The sequence below is a fragment of the Cydia pomonella genome, chromosome 9 (assembly GCF_033807575.1).
Source record: "Cydia pomonella isolate Wapato2018A chromosome 9, ilCydPomo1, whole genome shotgun sequence".
Classification (NCBI taxonomy): Eukaryota; Metazoa; Arthropoda; class Insecta; order Lepidoptera; family Tortricidae; genus Cydia; species Cydia pomonella.
In genome coordinates this window covers 17883814-17900844 of record NC_084711.1, presented here as the reverse complement: position 1 = coordinate 17900844, position 17031 = coordinate 17883814, and the positions used below count along the sequence as shown (strand labels likewise).

Here is a 17031-nt window from a genome sequence, read left to right as displayed (position 1 = left end):
GGGTATATGAACTCTTTTATCAATTATCACACCAATGTTAATTCTACTTTACTATTATCTACACAGCATTTCATTTTCATCCTTAATAACTACTAGACGAAACCTTAATCTACAAATATTTATTTCTGAGTTATTTCCTTTGGGTTGTTAAATAAATAATGTTATGTATTATTATGAACATTTATGAAATTATTTAGAAACATATACAGCACTAGGGGAATCCCTAATATGTAGTTTCAAAATAAGTATCTATTATTTTTGTTAAAATTACACTTACAAACTTATCTTTGGTATTTAGCAAATTAATATATATTCCATATTTTAAGCAAATAAAGAATATTACTATTACTATTACTATTAGTGGTTAATAATAGATTTTAAATATGAACTAGGTATATATTTGTCTAATGTACGTATTTTTCTACGTCAAAATAACTACATTTTTTCTACTTCTAAAACATATTAATGCGTCAATACACGTTTCTCATTTTAATGTACAATCCTTAAACACATATCTTGAGATAAAATAATTTAAGACACAAGCATTTACAACCCGCAAAAAATAAAAATAAAAAAAATGTGTGGAAAAACATACATGTTTTAAAATAGGGTTTCTGTAAATATACGGTATTGTTCCAGCTTCAACCTTCATGCTTTATTAATATAAGTATCTGTATACAAAATAAGCTACTGCTAACACATCGACGGTTTGCTGAATTATTCTGTTGTACACGTATTTAAATATAAGTAGGTCTGTACCTCTAGCGCACTGTAAGTCTAGTTTACAGGAAAGATAAGGGCATCAATTTTTTTTTTCATTTATGACGTAAGTAAGACGGATCAGAACAAAATACTATACATGCTCTAAAATAAAATCTATCAAGTAAATGCTTAGTTAGATATGTAACTTTTTGTGGATTATTAGTTATGTTTTATTTTGGGTTTAAGTGCTATTTTAGACAGGTATATCTGTAAAAAAAACATAACTAATAATCCACAAAAAGTTACAAATCTAACTAAGCATTTACTAGATAGTAACTTGTTTGAACTACAGTATATGCTAAAACGCCATAATCGAAATCAATTCTAGGGTAAGTAGACTTTAATATATAGCTACTTATGTACACAAGTATTTTATAATATTAATATATTGGTTTATTTCATAAAACCTTCACACACGAATACATATCATTCAAGATAAACAAATTTACAATAGAATTTATATTTTTTCTCATTTGAATCTAACTATACCTACCTAATTTTGATTTTACGGCAAATTTTCTACTGGGTACTATTTTAGTCTTAATCGATAAAGCTTGCTAAATATGTCTGTAAAATATATGATTGAAATGACACAAATAATTACTATTTTTAAATATAATACTTGAAGAGCAATAAAAAAACGTAAAATAGCAAATCTTTTTTACAGTGGATACTTTTTCCCTTAATCTAGCAAAATACAGCACAGCAGTAAGCGTCTTAAATTTGACTTACCTACCAGCTACTAAACTCATCCAAATATGCACAATATTTTCTATTATATCATATCATCCATCACAGCACAATATCTCTTCTTGAGTATAATGTATAAATATTACTTAGGTACTTACATATATGATTAACATAACGTATATTGTACAAAAATATAGAGTTAAAGCGTAAACCAATCGAAAACACTGATCTTGTATTTATCCAAAAAACATTTTGTATCTACACTTAAGAATAGTTAATATGCATTTTGGAGAAGAAAAATGCAATAATACACATGCGCTCATCTATAAATTCGACAAAAGAAACCTAAACAAAGATAATCCTACAAACTTCAGCGTTAAGCAATAGTATAGCCTCGGATATTCAAAATGCCTAAGTAACAACTCAAATCAACAGCCTTTTTATCCAGCAACTATCCGATGAAATGCCGTAGGTTAAGGCATAAATGTCGTAACCAGAATAACTTGCACAACCCCGATTTCCTAGAGACGAGACGGTTTAACTCAACTGCTAAAAGAGGCTAAGTGGACTACACATAGTAGACGTCGAAGGAGAGCTGCGCTCAGACGAGCGCGGGGCCTGCGGCCAGGCCTGGTGTCGTGGGGGTGGTGGCCGGCGGCGTGCTGGGCGAGGGCGCGGCGGACGCGAGCCGCACGCCGCCGCTCTCGGAGACCACCATGCCGTTGGTAGCGCTGCGGCGCGCTTCGGTGTCAGCGTACGGCGTGGTCAGGATGCGTATGCGCTAAGGACATTAATTTTGCTTGAAAAATGGGTTTGTGTTAGACTACCTTGATGATAGTGGCTGTTTATAAATATGATGATCATAAATATAGGTACCTTTTCATATTCTAGCCTTGATTTTAAAAAGAAAATATGGCAAAGGCATAGCTTCTTAAATTGTGATTAGGTATTACTGATAATGTTGGTAAGATCCAAGTTTTTAAACGAAACAAAACACCACAAATCGATTATAGTACTTACTAGAACTGCGATGGTGTCAGGTTACAAGAAATACCTAAATAAAAATTATTAACTACAAAAAAGGATTTAAAAGAAATTTAAAAATGTGCATACCTCCACAAAGCTGCCCTTAGTGGTGAGAATTTTAAATATCGCCACGGTCGGTATGCACAAAACGCTCGAACCAGCTATAGCCCATCCCAGTGCATTAGCCCAGCCGGGGTACACATAGTCCTCATATCGCAGCGGTTCGTAGTCCAGAAGTCCGTATACGGTGATGAAGAGAAGGAAGGCTGGGGCCGCGAAGCGCCAGCAGACGCGCCAATAGAGACCCGGTCGGAAGCCTATCATGTCGCGGATGTCCTCGCAGAAGCGTTCAGTACCTGGGGAGGGACAAGAAATGAGCGTTAAGTCATAATGATCCTTATGAGAAAAGGAAATTAGATAAAGATGGTTGGCATAGTGACGAAAAGATTAAACTCTTATACTCGTATTCATTTATTTGTTCATTCAATTTACTTTATCGGTCGATCATATTTAGGGTTCCGTAGCCAAGTGGCAAAAAACGGAACCCTTATGGATTCGTTATGTCTGTCTGTCTGTCCGTCCGTATGTCACAGCCACTTTTTTCCGAAACTATAAGAACTATACTGTTGAAACTTGGTAAGTAGATATATTCGGTGAACCGCATTAAGATTTTCACACAAAAATATATAAAAATAAAACAATAAATTTTGGGGGTTCCCCATATTTGGAACTGAAACACAAAAATTTTTTTTTCATCAAACCCATACGTGTGGGGCATTTATGGATAGGTCTTCAAAAATGATATTGAGGTTTCTAATATCATTTTTTTCTAAACTGAATAGTTTGCGCGAGAGACACTTCCAAAGTGGTAAAATGTGTCCCCCCCCCCTGTAACTTCTAAAATAAAAGACTGATAAAACTAAAAAAAATATATAATGTACATTACCATGCAAAGATTGCAAACTTCCACCGAACGTTGGTTTGAACGAGATCTAGTAAGTAGTTTTTTTAATATGTCTTAAATCGTACGGAACCCTTCATGGGCGAGTCCGACTCGCACTTGGCCGCTTTTATTCATTATTGGTTGTTGAGCACGTATATTTTACTGGAGTTAAAATATTTTTCTTAAAGCTCTTCTACAACCTGCCTTTTTATTATTTGATCCTTTAATGGACCAGATTAACATAAATACACAATTCAGCCTCATCTCTTTTTTTAACGGTCTAATAATTCTGCATAACAATACAAGAAGCAGATGACGTGGTGACCACCACATCAGAAAAATATGTGGGCCTATATAAGTAATATCTAAGGGTACCTTATGACGGTTTAAGAGCAACATTTGTTAATTTGTTGCCTAAATACTTCATAAGAAATGTATATTTATCAAGAATATTACAATATCGAAGTCTAATTGTAAGTATATAGGTAGTAGGTACATAACTGGCAGATAACATTTTCAAAGTTTGAAAACCAATAATTTAGCACACTACAATAATATTCTCACCATAAATCCAAGAAACAGCGATGGCCTCAAAGAACACGGCCACCAGGATCGAGTAGCCGGCTGCATAGCGGTCCAGAAGCTGGAAGAAGTAGAAGCCGCCTTTGGTGCAGGAAGCCAGGCCCACGAAGAAGTACAGCGTGAAGAGACAGGCCACGAAGATCTCGCGGTGCCGCCCGATTGGTGGGAACTCGTCGCTCAGCGCTGTTATTATGGCCTCCGAACCGCCGAACTGTAGAGGAAACAAGTTTATAAATAGTGTTTTTAGATCGAATATATTCGACACATTCAAAACAATATTTAGATCGGCTGAAATTTTATTTTCTTCTTTCAATATAAATATTGAATGCGTCATGCTTTCACATATTATATGTATAGACTGCTGGTAAAAAGGAAGATCCTGTATCCAGATACAGAAATCAACGCAATTTCAACACCTACGAATATCGAAGTTTTAGACCAATAACTTACCTTTATAACTAGCTTACCTTATTTTTTTATAAAATACAGGAAAACATCGAAGACGCGATCCAAAATAAAACTAATCTAATGAACCCTTGCCATGTAACTTACAGAGCTATCCAGTCCAAGCGTAAGCAGCATCATAAAGAATATCAGCGCCCAGAACGTCGAACCCGGCATAGTCGCTATAGCGGCCGGGTACACCACGAATACGAGCCCCGGGCCTTCTGTCGCCACGTCCTCAATATGCCGACCAGACGCATTTGCCATGTAGCCCAGAACGCTGAAGATAACGAAGCCAGCGACGAACGATGTAGCGGAGTTGATCACGCTTGTTAGAAGAGCGTCTCTGTCAGAAAGATATCTTGATTTTAGAAATTATTAAGGCGTTGCAGTATGAGGCCTATGAGTCATAAAACTCATTAAAGTGGCAGTTCTGACTTGATACACTTATCTTATCTGTATTTACCCTGAAGTAGCCATGTCACGCTTTGAGGAATCAAACAGGCCCTCATATAGAACATATTATCGTGTGACCACCAATTCCCCCATCAATTGTGTCCTTTGTACTTCGTTTAGCAATTAGAAATAGCTAATACGTTCTTAAATATTTTTTTACCTAATTCATAAAATATATTTTTGTAAAACTTACTTGTACACGTTGTTATGGTACTTATTGTATGAAGCATATGCCAAGAGCACACCGAAACCAGGTCCAAGAGAGAAGAATACTTGAGTCGCCGCGTCCACCCATACCTATTGATGGAATTAATTCTCAATTCTATTCTTTGATTCATTCAATATACACCATGATAATCCCGTGAAACAGCAGCAACAAAACTTAGAGGGATAAAATCAGCAAAACTTTTTTCACCATCGTTCGTGTTATGTTAACTAACACATTAGCTTCTAATTACTCGTATGTACTCGTATTATTAATTTAAGTCCTAGAACTGGATGATTTTCTCGCAATTTTTTATGCATCATAGGCACTAATGGGTTTTAGAGTCTGCTAACCATTTAAAAACTACCTACTAATATTTTATGTTTTTTTTTATTTTTTATTTATTTATTTATTGTTCGGAGAACCAACAGCTATAAATTGTACAATAGTTATATATATAGATAACAAAGAGCCAATTATAGGTTCCCACCAGTAGCAACAGGTTAACAGATAATTGGTGGTTAGCACTAGATTTTTTTTTTTTTTTTTTTTACAACGAGTTACCACTAATATTTTTAAATATTAATACTTATTATATTATATACTGAACAAAGAAACCAAAACTTATCAGTAAACTTAATACGTTAATCGATACAATAATATGCCAACACATACGACTCGCTCACTCAAGTAATTTGTCTGTTAGAATCCGTCTTATAGTTGTGATGTTGCTATTAAAAACGTCTATATCCCGCTCCTTCGTTAGTTCATTTAGACTTTTACCAGCTCGTAGTAGAAAGCTATTCTTTCTGTAATTACGCGATGAAAAAGGAATTGAGAGGGGAGGGAAGTGTCTTTTAGACCTAGATGGAGTATTAAAAGAGAGCTTAGCGAGCAATTCAGGACAATCAATGTTACCATTTAAAATATTAAGCATATAAGTAATATCTGCAATCTGTCGACGTTTATGTAGTGGGATAAGGTGATGTTTTTTACAAATATTTTCATAATTGGATGAATTATAAGGAGTTTTCATTTTAAAGCAGAGGTATTTTACAAACTTTTTCTGTATACGTTCTATTCTGTTAATATAAATATTATAACTGGGGTTTCAAATTTGAGACGCATATTCAAGTTTACTTCTGACATATGTACAATAAAAAACTTTTATAGTTTTAATTTGGGTAAAATGTAAAAAACTACGCATTATGAATCCCAATGTCTTGGTAGCACTAGTTACTATATTATCTATCCTCCTGAGACCCAGAAGCAATTGTTTCGTTTTTGAATTTGGAATCCTTAGTTACACAATAAAAGTTCAAAATAGATTTTGGAATAAGTACAACAATTTGTACGCAGGGTCTTAGGAGGTATGAGTATCAAATAAAAGCTTTGAATCATGAGTGACTCCCAGGTCCTTCATACATGACACAGATTTAAGCACATGATCATTTAGCTTGTACGAAGTTGGAATTGAACTTTGTTGTCTAGTGGAGGTTAAAGTAAAGCATTTAGATACATTTAGATCTAATTTATTGGTCTGGCAATATGCAACAAGGCGTGTTATAGAGCAATTATCAAATAACTATTTTGGTAGTACCTGAGGTTGTGTGATTGCCTCGAAGTTGGGACTGAGGTAATACCGAATGCCGTCTGCCGAGCCGGGAAGAGTGATGCCACGAACCAGAAGAATAAGGAGTACCGCGTATGGAAAGAGAGCCGTGAACCAAACCACCTACAAGAATACAATTTAGCAGACATCAAGAGAGAAAGGTTTTCATATTTTATGTTGGAAGTGTTAAGGACAAAAACAATCCGGTAAATATGCTATGTTTGACAGTGTGAGAATCTACGCAAACCCTGTGAAAATATAGCTGAAATTTCTCTTAAATAGTCCATACGTGTGCAGATAAAATGGACGCTGGAGCAGAGCGACCAGCGGGGCGTATCGCACGGTGTCCACGTTAAAAATATTCAAATGTTTGGCGGCGAGTGCCCTCATTCCGCCCGCGCTTATCAAATATCCAGAGGATCTAGCCAAAATGACAATTGTTGATAGAAAACGCCAAGCGAAACTTAAAAAATGTAGGTACCTATAGAAAAAATCACGTGACTTTTCGTATCATCTGTCATCCTGGTAATTTTTTTCTTTTTATTCTTATGGTTTATGGTTTAAGATGTTTATTTCTCAAAAGATTAGATTTTCTTTTTATTCTTGTAGGATTTAACAACTGGAGACGCCTTTAAGAGCTTACCCCTCTGTCGAAAAGCTCGTCCAATGGTCATATGTATTGTATGGACTGACGTTTATCTGACATGGCTATTTGTACGTTACGTAGAAATAGCCATAAATTTGACGTGCCCCTCCCCCGCAAAAAGCGGCAGCCTGTTTTGTACAGAAAATTACAGTCAAGGCGTCTCCAGTTTTTAAATCCTCCAAGTTTTTATTTGGCGTTTGTACGATTGTCATATTGCCTAGACCCTCTGAAAGCTCGACGCCACGCTGAACACGTGCCACTGAGGATGTACACTAATGGTTATTTCTATTCTTATAATTTTTTGATGAAAAATCCTTGCCTTGCCAGAAGTGCTGATGCCCTTCCAGAGCGAGAAGTAGCAGATGATGTAGACCGCCAGCAAGCACAGCGCCATGTCCCACTTGATCGCGCCCAGGTCGTGCAGGCCTTCGCTGCCTTGAAGCTCTAGTATAGCCCGGCTAAAACAGTCACCCTTTTTATAATCGCAAAGCGGATTTTACACAAATACAACTGGAATTTCCTTGGACTCGGTTTCATATTCATATATTCATGCCCGTCTCATTTGATGCCCTCATTTATCCCACCGTATCTACTCTTTCTTTTATTCTTTTATAGTGTAAACTCATGATTATGTTCTGCCCAATCATTACCTTTCCACTAGAAAAAGGCGAAAGGCGAAATTCAGGCAGTTAGGCAAAAAAGCCTTTTTAGTGACAATTTTTTTGGACCCACTATAAACTACTCACTTGAAGTACTCGGAAGCTGCTGAAGTGAAAGGGGTTGTCGCTGCGGCCGCCATTGTGGAGTTATGTGTGTGGGATTGATTGGTGTTCGTCTGGAGGAACGCAGAGAACTGCCACCAGAAAGGAAATTTTAGGTTATGAAATTCAGCTGGATATGCTATAAATTGATCGTCTGCTTTAGAATCTATAGAATTAGCTAAATGTACATAACCAAATTACACGTCAGGCTTTTGCACTTGTGCCAAAATCTGTGTACGGTCAGTTGAAGAAATGACCTCATGAGACACTGCAACTACTCTACAAGTATTGTATAAAGGTTAAAGGGTCCTTCCACCATAACCGCACTTTTTCCAATACCTAAGGATAGACAATAAAATAAAAGTCACCCATGAGCATGTCGGGCCATGCTCAGTGTAGGGTTCCGTAGTTACCCTTCTATCACAATAGGCTCCCTTTTGTGTAACCGATCGTGTTCGCTATAGTTTTCATTTAAAGTATTTATTAAGCTTTTTATTCACGATTTTTTTTAAATGATTGTTGAATCAAACGGAGGATCAATAAATGCGGTCACGATTCACAGTCAAACAGCCTTTAACAGCAATTTCCCCAAATTAGTAGTATACTTGCTCCCAATGACACTGTGTTAAAACTTCGTAATACTCCACTCCACTCCACGTTTCTTGTTCCATCATTATCCTAGTCACGTATTAGAAGCTAGCAAGCTTTACCGGTTTACAAGCCGGCGTGTTCCACTCGTTGTCGCAGTTGGTCCAGGGCAGCATGGTGGTAAAGGAGGCGAAGAAGAACCGCAGCGCCCACGCGATGATCACGTTGTAGTAGAAGTCCACGTAGAACGCTATCAGCACCACCGCGTAGCCGATGCCTGTTCAATTATGTATATGTAGGTAGATTCAATTAACTAATTCTTATCAAGCAGAACGTATACTACAAATCTGCCTTTATGACTTTATGCGTCTCCTTAAGGCGTGTAAACAAAAAGGAAAAAATTGCACGTTTTAGAATCTTGCCTGAAGTACCTACTACTGCGTGACGATCTATAATATTCTACTACACAGCTTGTGAATATGCAAGTGACACATCTACCAATTTTCAATTCACCCTACTACTTCAGATAATGCGGAAAAAAGTCAAAGAATTCACATACCGTAACATTAAATCAAAATCTCACCCTAGCCCAGCCGGTCAGCCAAAAATACTCCCATAAACCACGCTCAAACCTTTCCACTCCATTACCAATTTTATTTCCTAAAAATCGCACTGAAGCCACTTTACACGGCACGTGACGACTGCGTCAAATGAAATCAGAACGTAAGCCTCGCAAATCTCCGAGTCCTTTTAGTCCATACGGGGCACTTAGGGCGAAATGGTGTCAATTATGGATAAGTGCCGGGGCGCGCTTATATCTACCCTGATATGAGACTCTTTTGAAATTGCTTAAGTTTAAAAGTTGAATAGGTGTCTATTGGGATTTTAACAGCATTTAATGTTCATATTACTAATAATAATCCTAGTACACTAAACCTTGACAGATGTTTAAACACATATTGTCGGTTATGTGTTTTTAAAATGGGTTTGTTATTTTTACAAATTTGTAATGATTGATATAGTCAAATAGGTACCCAGTTTTACAGTTCTGGCTAATACCTTTACCTGACTTCTTTTGATTTAGACAATGACAATATTCTGTGTGTTAAGTTATTATGATTTTCATCTGCATACTTCAAGTCATATATAAATCGTTCAATCTAAAATGTTCGTTCAATTTTAGGTATTGTGTTAACTAAACTTTCCTCAAATGTCGAGAAATCGAACGACATATTAGGAGCTCGATTCATATTTCACATTAGGTAGTTATAGTTTTGTTACGACTTTGAATATAATTCACGTTGATTGGTGCATACAAAACGAAGTGAAATTCGTACGTGAGAACGCCACCAGTTCACAACCATAAAACTTGTTAATAATCTGATCGGGCTGCTGAAGATATTTCGCCCTCGATCTCCTGCTGCCACTGAGCCGCGGCTCTAGTGCACCTAAGCCTAAGAGCGTAATAATTCAAGATCCGAGCCCTCCAGTTTGATAGCGCAGCTACGTGACCTGCAGAAATGGGTACGATTGGTTGACTTTGTCAGTAGACATACATATAGTACTTAAAAATAATTTTATATGTATATGTATCTAATAAGTTAATATTTGCTACACTATCGCGTTATGGGCAACTGTTATAATAGCTGTACCGTTATTATAAATAAATAAATATGAAGGTTACGTTTTTTCTCAACGGGCCATGTATGAACGTAGCTAAGTACTTTGCTTAACTTTTTTATCGCCCTAGAAGGTTACCTACCTCTTAAATTAAGATGCCTAATAAATATCTTCTTGTAGTGTTATAAAATATGTAAAAGTAACAAATGTATTTTAAAAGAAACAATGGTCCCTCGATTATTACATTAGATCTAAGAAGTCAGGCGATGCACCAGCATGATGCAGTAGGGCACCAGGAACATGCACCACTAACGCAATACCTTTGAAAAGTGGCACCAGGCGGCCCCAGCAGGTGATGGCGCCCTTCCGGTGGAACTGTCCCAGTGCCAGTTCCATGTAGAACAGCGGGATGCCGCCCACCACCAGCATAATGCAGTACGGCACCAGGAACGCTCCTGCGCACAAACATGAATTTATCTTAAGAGAAGAAAAAATAGTAGTATGTAAGTATGATTTTAAGAAAATTGACTTTCGAGGGCACGATTCTTTTTTATTGCTTTCACCCAACTTTTGTGTTTAACTGGTGGGGTGGTGGTGACTTATATTTCGCTTTTCGCCAATGAAATTATCATTACATACAGTTTTAAAATATCCACGTAAAAATGGTTAAGGCAACTTTGTCATATTTACAAAAAAAAAATTTTTTGAGTTCAACAGCCGCGCTCTTACAGATTAAAAGCCCTGAGAAATCAATTCCCTGACCAACCAATAAGCTCTCGAATAATTAATTCACTATCTCTAAAGCCGACTTATTGTTTCCACAGATTCAACCAATAATCTTCTTAAAGTATAAAAATGTCTCGATCTCGCAATAATGCCGCCGGGAGCGAGGCAAATTGCCCGTAATTGCCCTTTTAAGACGCGGGCAATTTTACCCGTGACTTCGTCCCTTTGAACTGCGAATTCAGTTGACACTGCTTGAATATTATTAATGTTGCATTGATTTGGTTTGCATCAGTATTTTATTATCACCGGCACAGCTACGGGATCTATGGATGCTTAAGATTCATTGAATACTTATGGCTGCAAGTTTACACAGTTTCAAGCAAAAGTTCAACTATCATCCGTTTTTGGTGAGGAACTTACTAGGTATTACTTATTAGATTTACCTCTTCAGTATTTACAGCAGTGACGTTACTCGTAAAAAAACAAAATGGAAAGTTTTAAATAGTCATTACTAAATCATATAAAGCCTGGAAAAATATAGGTACAGTAAATGGGTCATACTGTATAATGTGTTAACGCCAGTTCTTGTGCGGTTGGTCTGAAATAAACAGTACCTATTCATAATCTTGCTTGAGTATGAGTGAGTACTGGACCTGTAAATACTCATTTCCCAGTGACTGTTGCCTATGTTTTGAATGTAAACGCCTGTCTTCCTGCGTTTCATCAGAAATAAACAGTCTTCGTTACATAGAGTATACTTATCGAGATAATTATAGATATTTTACATATTTGTAAGTAATAGCGACACCCCAGAGCGCTGTCGACTTTGCAATTAATAGTGCGCGTGCTAGCTAGGGGTATACTTTCATGAGAAGACATCTTCATACTATTGTATCATACAGCTTTCAACTGTTAAATATCTAATGTATCTCACACTCGCCAGGGCGGTGCCTACAGAAATCCTAGTGTCAATTTATTCGATAGCGTGACGTGACGTATGCGTTTGCGTTAAGTCTCATTTTGTATGGGATTTCGCTATCGTTTAAATTTACACTAGGGGTACAGAGCCCCTAGTGTAAATTTATTCGATTTCGTGACGTGACGAACGCGTTTGCGTTTAGTCGCATTTAGTATGGGATTTAGAAACAGCGCGCCAAGCGGAACGTTTTGGAAAATCGAAATCTCATACAAAATAAGACTTTACGCAAAGGCGTACGTCACGTTACACCATCGAATAAATTTTCACTAGGGGTACAGATGTGCAAGTTGCGAAAAGTTCAAAAAAGTAGGGTTTGTTCATGAAAAATTCAGGAAAATTTCATAGGAAATTATCGAAGTTTTAATTGGAATATGAGGGAAAGTTTCATATTGGAAACGGAAAATTTGTATCCCCATACAAAAACATGAGTAAGTTCCGAAATATTGCAATGTGGAATTTTTGCAGTTTTGGAAATTTTTTTACGGCACACATCAGTATCAGTGCCGAACAATATGGTACAGAATAGGAATCTAAAAGAAAAATTAATACCTTCGAACTTCGAAGTAATGCTTTATTGGTCATCCTACAGATTTCCACATGATGTTAATACCTAATATTGTTGACGCCACCACATTGTCAACAGTTTCCAAGTAACGTTGAATGCGACCAGCTAATGAATGTCCCAATTGAAGAACGAGACGTTTCCGTCCAAGTCTAATAAAGGTGCAAACTACTCCAATAAGAAATATACAATTTTGAATCTTATCCCCCAAACACACGCTCTAAAACTTGCACATAATTTATTAGCAGGTTAAACGGAGTCGTAGTATTGTCGATATTGTACAAGCTTAAATTATGAGTTATCGTACTCCTTTGTGAGGTAAATATAACCGTGGAATTTTTTGACAATGCCTATAGGTAGAGTGCGTCCCTACAATGACCAATTAACATACCTATCTGTACTAGGTAGATTCTTACTTATTTTAAATCTTGCGGTGAAGCTACTTATTCTATCTAAGATGATTTAAGGTAAAAAAAAAAAACAGTTTTTCTTAAGAACGTCGTAGGTAAGCCGTATTGAGTAGCATAATGTACTTATAGTACCGTCTTTAACTAAGGGCACATGGGGCCCGTGCCTAGGGTCCCCATCCTCAGGTGGCCCCGAAGGACAGGCAGTAACATTATATTTGATTACCCATAATAAATAAAAGGTAATAGTAGCAAAATATTACTTTAATTCGCTTTCTTTACTTTCCAAAAGGGCCCCAGCATAGTTTAAATGAAATCAAATAAAAAATCGTTTATTATTTCGAACAAGGTCCATATCGTGTTAGTAACACTTTTATATGGGCATAATATACTAAAATCAAATACAGATTTCAAGTGTGCACTATCGGCATATCACGCATATGCTTACGCATGGCTCCGCTACGCCGTGGTGCTGTGGGGAGACAGTACCGATTCCAAAAAACTGTTTGTGATGCAAAAAAAAAATGTATTCGTGTCCAGGCAAATGTGCATATCCCCAACAGTTGTCGCCCTTTCTTTATTGAATTTAAATTATTAACCTTGCCTTGCATCTATATTTTACAAGCCGCTCTCTTTGTTCGGGAAAATCCAGATTTATTCGAACTAAAGCAAGATAAGGAAAATACTAGAACGAAGTATAGAAATAAATTAATATTACCAAAAACCAACTTGGAAATATACAGAAATAGTCCTCATTATAAATGTATAGTTATAACTAATAAAATTCCTGATTATATAAAGCTAGAACCCCAGTTGACAGTATTTAAAAATAAATAAATAAAATTCCTTATTGACAAATGTTACTACTTTGTTAAAGATTTTTTAAATGATAATAATTTATAGCCTATAAAAAAAGATATTATATGACATGTAATAATTGACCTATAGTATAAGTTTCTCGTTCTTGTAATTATTTTGTTAGTTAATTATGTAGGTACTGTTATTAGCTTTAAGTAATATTGTATGCCCCTACGGGGTGTCATGTTCTGACTTGTTCATATATATAACATCTTAATTGAAATGTACATGACTTCACAATGAATAAATGAAATGAAATGAAATGAAACATACTAATACTTAAATCTAGGGTTAGTATGACATGACATGAATACTCAGTGCTTCAGCCACGGTGAGTTCCACCGGTCAGCCCAAGTGCACAGGATGGTATTCGAGCTGGCGCGCCACCGCCTCAACAGGGAGCTACATCGCATCCTGATCGCGTGGAAGCCGTCGATGCGTCCGTTTAAGACGGCCTTGATTTGATAATGTACTTTGACTTACAAATAAGTGAAGGTACTTTTCGACCCCAAAAAAACATTTTTCGTAACGTATGAGTAGCAAAAATAATTTCTAGACAATGTGCGTCTAATATAATTCCTAGACGCACATTAACTATTAATTTTAGTATGAAAAAGTCAGTCATTTACGCAGGTTTTGAAAATAATGATGAAAAGGAAAAATTCAAAACCATATTTTCACACTACACTATCGAATTATTCAAACACCCCAAGTTCGCATTACGGGACTCGTCGAGGGGAGGCCGTGGAGATTTACTTTATAGCCGGATGCAACAGGTCGGGAATGTCGGGATAAAGGCATTGTGAACTCGCTAAAAGGCAGCCGAACTTTTACTACACTTAGAGGATAATGGGGTCTTAAGACGCAACTTGCGATTCCTGTTACTGGCTTTTGAAATATTTTTGGGTCGAGTGGTTTTGAACGTAGGAATAAAACTTTTACTTACATTTTACGTATTTCCCACGTAAACAAAAAAAGCAACGGAAAATGTATTACATTGATTATAGATTGTTCGGTAAGTTAGGTAGACCCTGACCACGCTAACTTTACACAAACTTGGTAGTAACAACGCATATACATATCCCTCTATAAGCTGCACACTTAACGTAGCTGTTGGCATGTAAACTTAGCGTGGTCCGACTTTATTTCAATGTTTTGATAGTTTGGCCAGAACCAATTATTCTTATAGTATAATAATTTGTCGTTGGTTTTCCGAGAATACTATTTCGATGTTATAATATAAATAAGTTTAATAAACAGATGTGCAATTTGCAAAAAAATTAAGCACATTTCTTAAAAATTCAAATCGAAATCATTTCTTTTCTTATTTGAATTTCTCAATAAATGTAAAAGCAACGCGTACCATAAGGAGAACACTCCATAACTCCACATCCCTAGTTACTCGGAAACCAACTGCCCCATCGATACGACAGTCAATAAATACAAGGTCTATTAAATCAAATCCGTATTTCTGCCCGGTTCAAGTCAGGTGTAATCGAATCGTCTCCGATAGCCCGGGAATGCCGGGTGTGTCCCGGCAGACGCCGGATGATTGGGTATTATGAGATTTCCACCGGTACGCATTAAATCAGCCGGGTTGGATCTTTATCAGGATTATTCCGATGCCGACGGAAATGTGTCTATTATGGGGCGTCGTATTGTATTATTTAGTAGGTTTGTTATGATTTACCCGTTTTTCATGAAGTACCGTCTAGCTTTATCATATATTTGTTATTATTTTAGTAGCTGTAGAAAGCATGCAAGAATTGTTCTCATTACTACAATAACGTCAATAACTAGCAAACTTTACTATGGCGTACTTGATCCTAGAATAAAACCGGCCAAGAGCATGTCAGGCCACGCTCAGTGTAGGGTTCCGTAGTTACCCTTACGTCACAATAAGCTAAACTGATGGTTTTAAATGGTAAATAAAAAACACCAAGTGATCAAGTCAAGAGATCCAGTAAGTGAGAAGCGAGAGAGTAGATTAGACAAGCTGAACTGGAGAGCATTGGACAGTCCAAAATAGGCGCCTAAAGTCCCTGACATATTTTAATAGTTTTACAAAAATAAATATGTAATTAAATAAATAAATAAAATAAGCGTTCAACAGTGTTTATCACACTCAATGTTTTACGATTACGCATTTTTATTACAGCTGACCGTACCTAACTACCTAATATGGGCAATGTAGTATGAATTAGAAAAGTCACCCTAAAATATTGTCTTTCGTCCGGTCTGCACAACGACCGAGTCCGCTAGTGCGCCATAACCGTCACGTCACGCGTGATGAATGGGCACGTGATGAAGTGGGCGCAATCAATTACCGCGCAATCACAGCCCCGACAATTAGGACGGGGACGGTTATGGACACATTTTCTTACTGAAACCTGTATTCCTATACCTATTTAGTGGACTTTCGGGAAAACAAATAATTCTGACTATTTCAAGGGTGATTCATGAGTAAGCAGGACCCTCAGTAAATGTTAATGGATCGTTCACCATCGTATTTAAGTGAAGCAAATACACCTCTTTTACACTTTGATAAGTAAATAAGGTTCAACTCTCTACAATCATGGCCATCCAAGGCCTAATCTAAAGGTATAACCTCTTTAACCGTTATGACAGCACCTTGATTATGAAGAAAGTAAATTGACACATTTGAGTGAGATACGATTTTCCAAAAGTAACCACTGATGTCTTATCACGTATTTGTTCCGGATGAAATAAAGATTATCGGTAGGTAAGCTTAGCAATACTCTAATGCTTTTCACCCGAATTAAACACTCTGCTTTTCATTTCGAATAAGAGAAAAGTAACACATGTAATTTTAATAAACTTTTATATTATTTCTTGAACCTAATTTAAATTAACCATTTAGGCACAGTATATGCGGAAAGAGTCGTGGAATGTATGGGGCCCAATACATTCCACGACTCTTCTCTTTTCCAACAGACTCTAAAAGTATCGTTATTTATGGAATGAAGAGTTAAATATCAGAATGGAAATTGTTCAACAAATCCATTTAAAACCAAATTTTAATCGCTTAAATGAAAAAATCGTACTTGGAAACTTGGAAAGTAAAATGCCCTGGAGCAAAAATGTATCAATTTCTGCACACCTTCATAGAACAACACTGACCCACTTTCAGACAATAAGAAATG

General features: G+C 36.6%; 1 protein-coding gene across 1 annotated transcript in view; it reads right to left on the bottom strand.

Moving 5' to 3' along the window:
* Window positions 1-363: 363 nt before the first annotated feature.
* The window catches only part of LOC133521570 (sodium-dependent dopamine transporter), a 36722-nt gene continuing 20054 nt past the window's right edge, over window positions 364-17031 (bottom strand). Inside the window, exons 3-12 of the mRNA XM_061856603.1 lie at window positions 10656-10790; window positions 8838-8992; window positions 8113-8219; window positions 7686-7824; window positions 6709-6843; window positions 5097-5200; window positions 4556-4793; window positions 3986-4214; window positions 2566-2834; window positions 364-2233 (exon numbers count right to left, since the gene is read on the bottom strand). Coding sequence (XP_061712587.1) covers window positions 2054-2233; window positions 2566-2834; window positions 3986-4214; window positions 4556-4793; window positions 5097-5200; window positions 6709-6843; window positions 7686-7824; window positions 8113-8219; window positions 8838-8992; window positions 10656-10790 — 1691 coding nt within the window. The 3' untranslated portion in view covers window positions 364-2053. The remainder of the gene's footprint in view (window positions 2234-2565; window positions 2835-3985; window positions 4215-4555; window positions 4794-5096; window positions 5201-6708; window positions 6844-7685; window positions 7825-8112; window positions 8220-8837; window positions 8993-10655; window positions 10791-17031) is intronic.